We start from the raw sequence: 1,230 nt of genomic DNA, 5'->3' as shown, positions 1-1,230 counted from the left end.
GGGGCCGTCGCGGCCCCCCATCCCCGACGGTGTGGCTGCTGCCATCCTCAACAGCGACTGCCTAGTTTTTGATACGGCTATAGCACACCTCTTTGCTGACAACGGAAACCTCGGCATCAATGTGACTATTTCTACCTGTTGTCCGTGATGTGTTTGCATAGCTAGCAAAACCTAGGCTGTCTGGACATAGTGCTTTACATTCACCAAGGGTTTTCTTTCTGTTCTGTTTTTTTTTTTTTAACGATATTCAGCTATGTCACAGCGTATGCTAAGGTTCCTAACTAGCCAACATTTTTAACTTTGGAGAGAAGAGGAACAAGAGTGTCCTGTAAGTAACATGAGTGGGAAAAGGTCTTTTTAAATTCTTGGGTGCCTTAGGAAGATTCCCCACACACAGTCACCTTTTTTAATTTAACTATATTTTATTTAAAGAGTGCTTCCATTAGACATGTGGCTTAAGAGACTTGAAGGACTGCATTCCTGTTTGGAGTGCGCCTAAAAACCCTTTCAGTCAGAACATGGACTTGCTCTCTCACTGGTGAGCTTTAGTACCAGATTTTAGTAGGTGGGAAAGGAAATAAATCCAATCAACTGCTCACAAGAGAAGCTGTGACTCAAACGGGAATGATAGGTACTTCAGTGTTGCTATTCCATTTCCTGCTACCTTATTAAAAAGGGCTGAGCATTGGGTTATCTGCTGTGTTTTTAAGAAGGGGAGGAGGTGCTGGAGCACAGCAGGTTTCACCAAGTGTGGGCATTGCCAGCTCCTGTCCATTTTGGGGGATCAGTGAGCCCAGCCCACAGCAGAACTGCCCACAGCTGGTACTGGTGCAGGCAGGAGGCACACATCTAACGTATCCCAGACAGCTAGAGCCAATAATAGAGAAATATACTCAAGCTGTCCACACACAGCTTCCCTTGGAGACATACTTGACTATTGATTATTGTAAAAGACTAATAATACAGCAAGAGCTTTATAGCCAGTGTCACGTCATTTGCTATTTAAGTTTTGTTGCCATATTTACTTTTATTTTGTAATAAATATTTTGCAAAAACTACCCTGCATAGCATGCTGTGCTACTGTGCATGTGTATAGCAGCACTTGCTGCTTCCCGGTGACTTGGTGTGTGCTGGCTCTGCTGGGCTTCCCCAGCACATGAGTGACAGGACACCAAGGGGCACTCGGCCCTGCTGCTTGCGAGGCGGCTGGGGATTTGAGTCCACCACGTG

The 1,230-nt window shown here is 45.6% G+C and overlaps 1 protein-coding gene across 1 annotated transcript in view; it reads left to right on the top strand.

The window, feature by feature from the left end:
- SIAH2 (siah E3 ubiquitin protein ligase 2) overlaps window positions 1–148 on the top strand; it is a gene marked incomplete at its 5' end in the record, with an annotated part of 5,275 nt that extends 5,127 nt beyond the window's left edge. The window contains one exon of the mRNA XM_010186175.1: window positions 17–148. Coding sequence (XP_010184477.1) covers window positions 17–148 — 132 coding nt within the window. The remainder of the gene's footprint in view (window positions 1–16) is intronic.
- Window positions 149–1,230: the final 1,082 nt, after the last annotated feature.

The sequence above is a fragment of the Mesitornis unicolor genome, unplaced genomic scaffold, assembly GCF_000695765.1.
Source record: "Mesitornis unicolor isolate BGI_N332 unplaced genomic scaffold, ASM69576v1 scaffold45576, whole genome shotgun sequence".
Lineage (NCBI taxonomy): Eukaryota > Metazoa > Chordata > Aves > Mesitornithiformes > Mesitornithidae > Mesitornis > Mesitornis unicolor.
The sequence above is the reverse complement of the archived record's forward strand: the minus strand, read 5'-3'. Positions and strand labels throughout refer to the sequence as shown.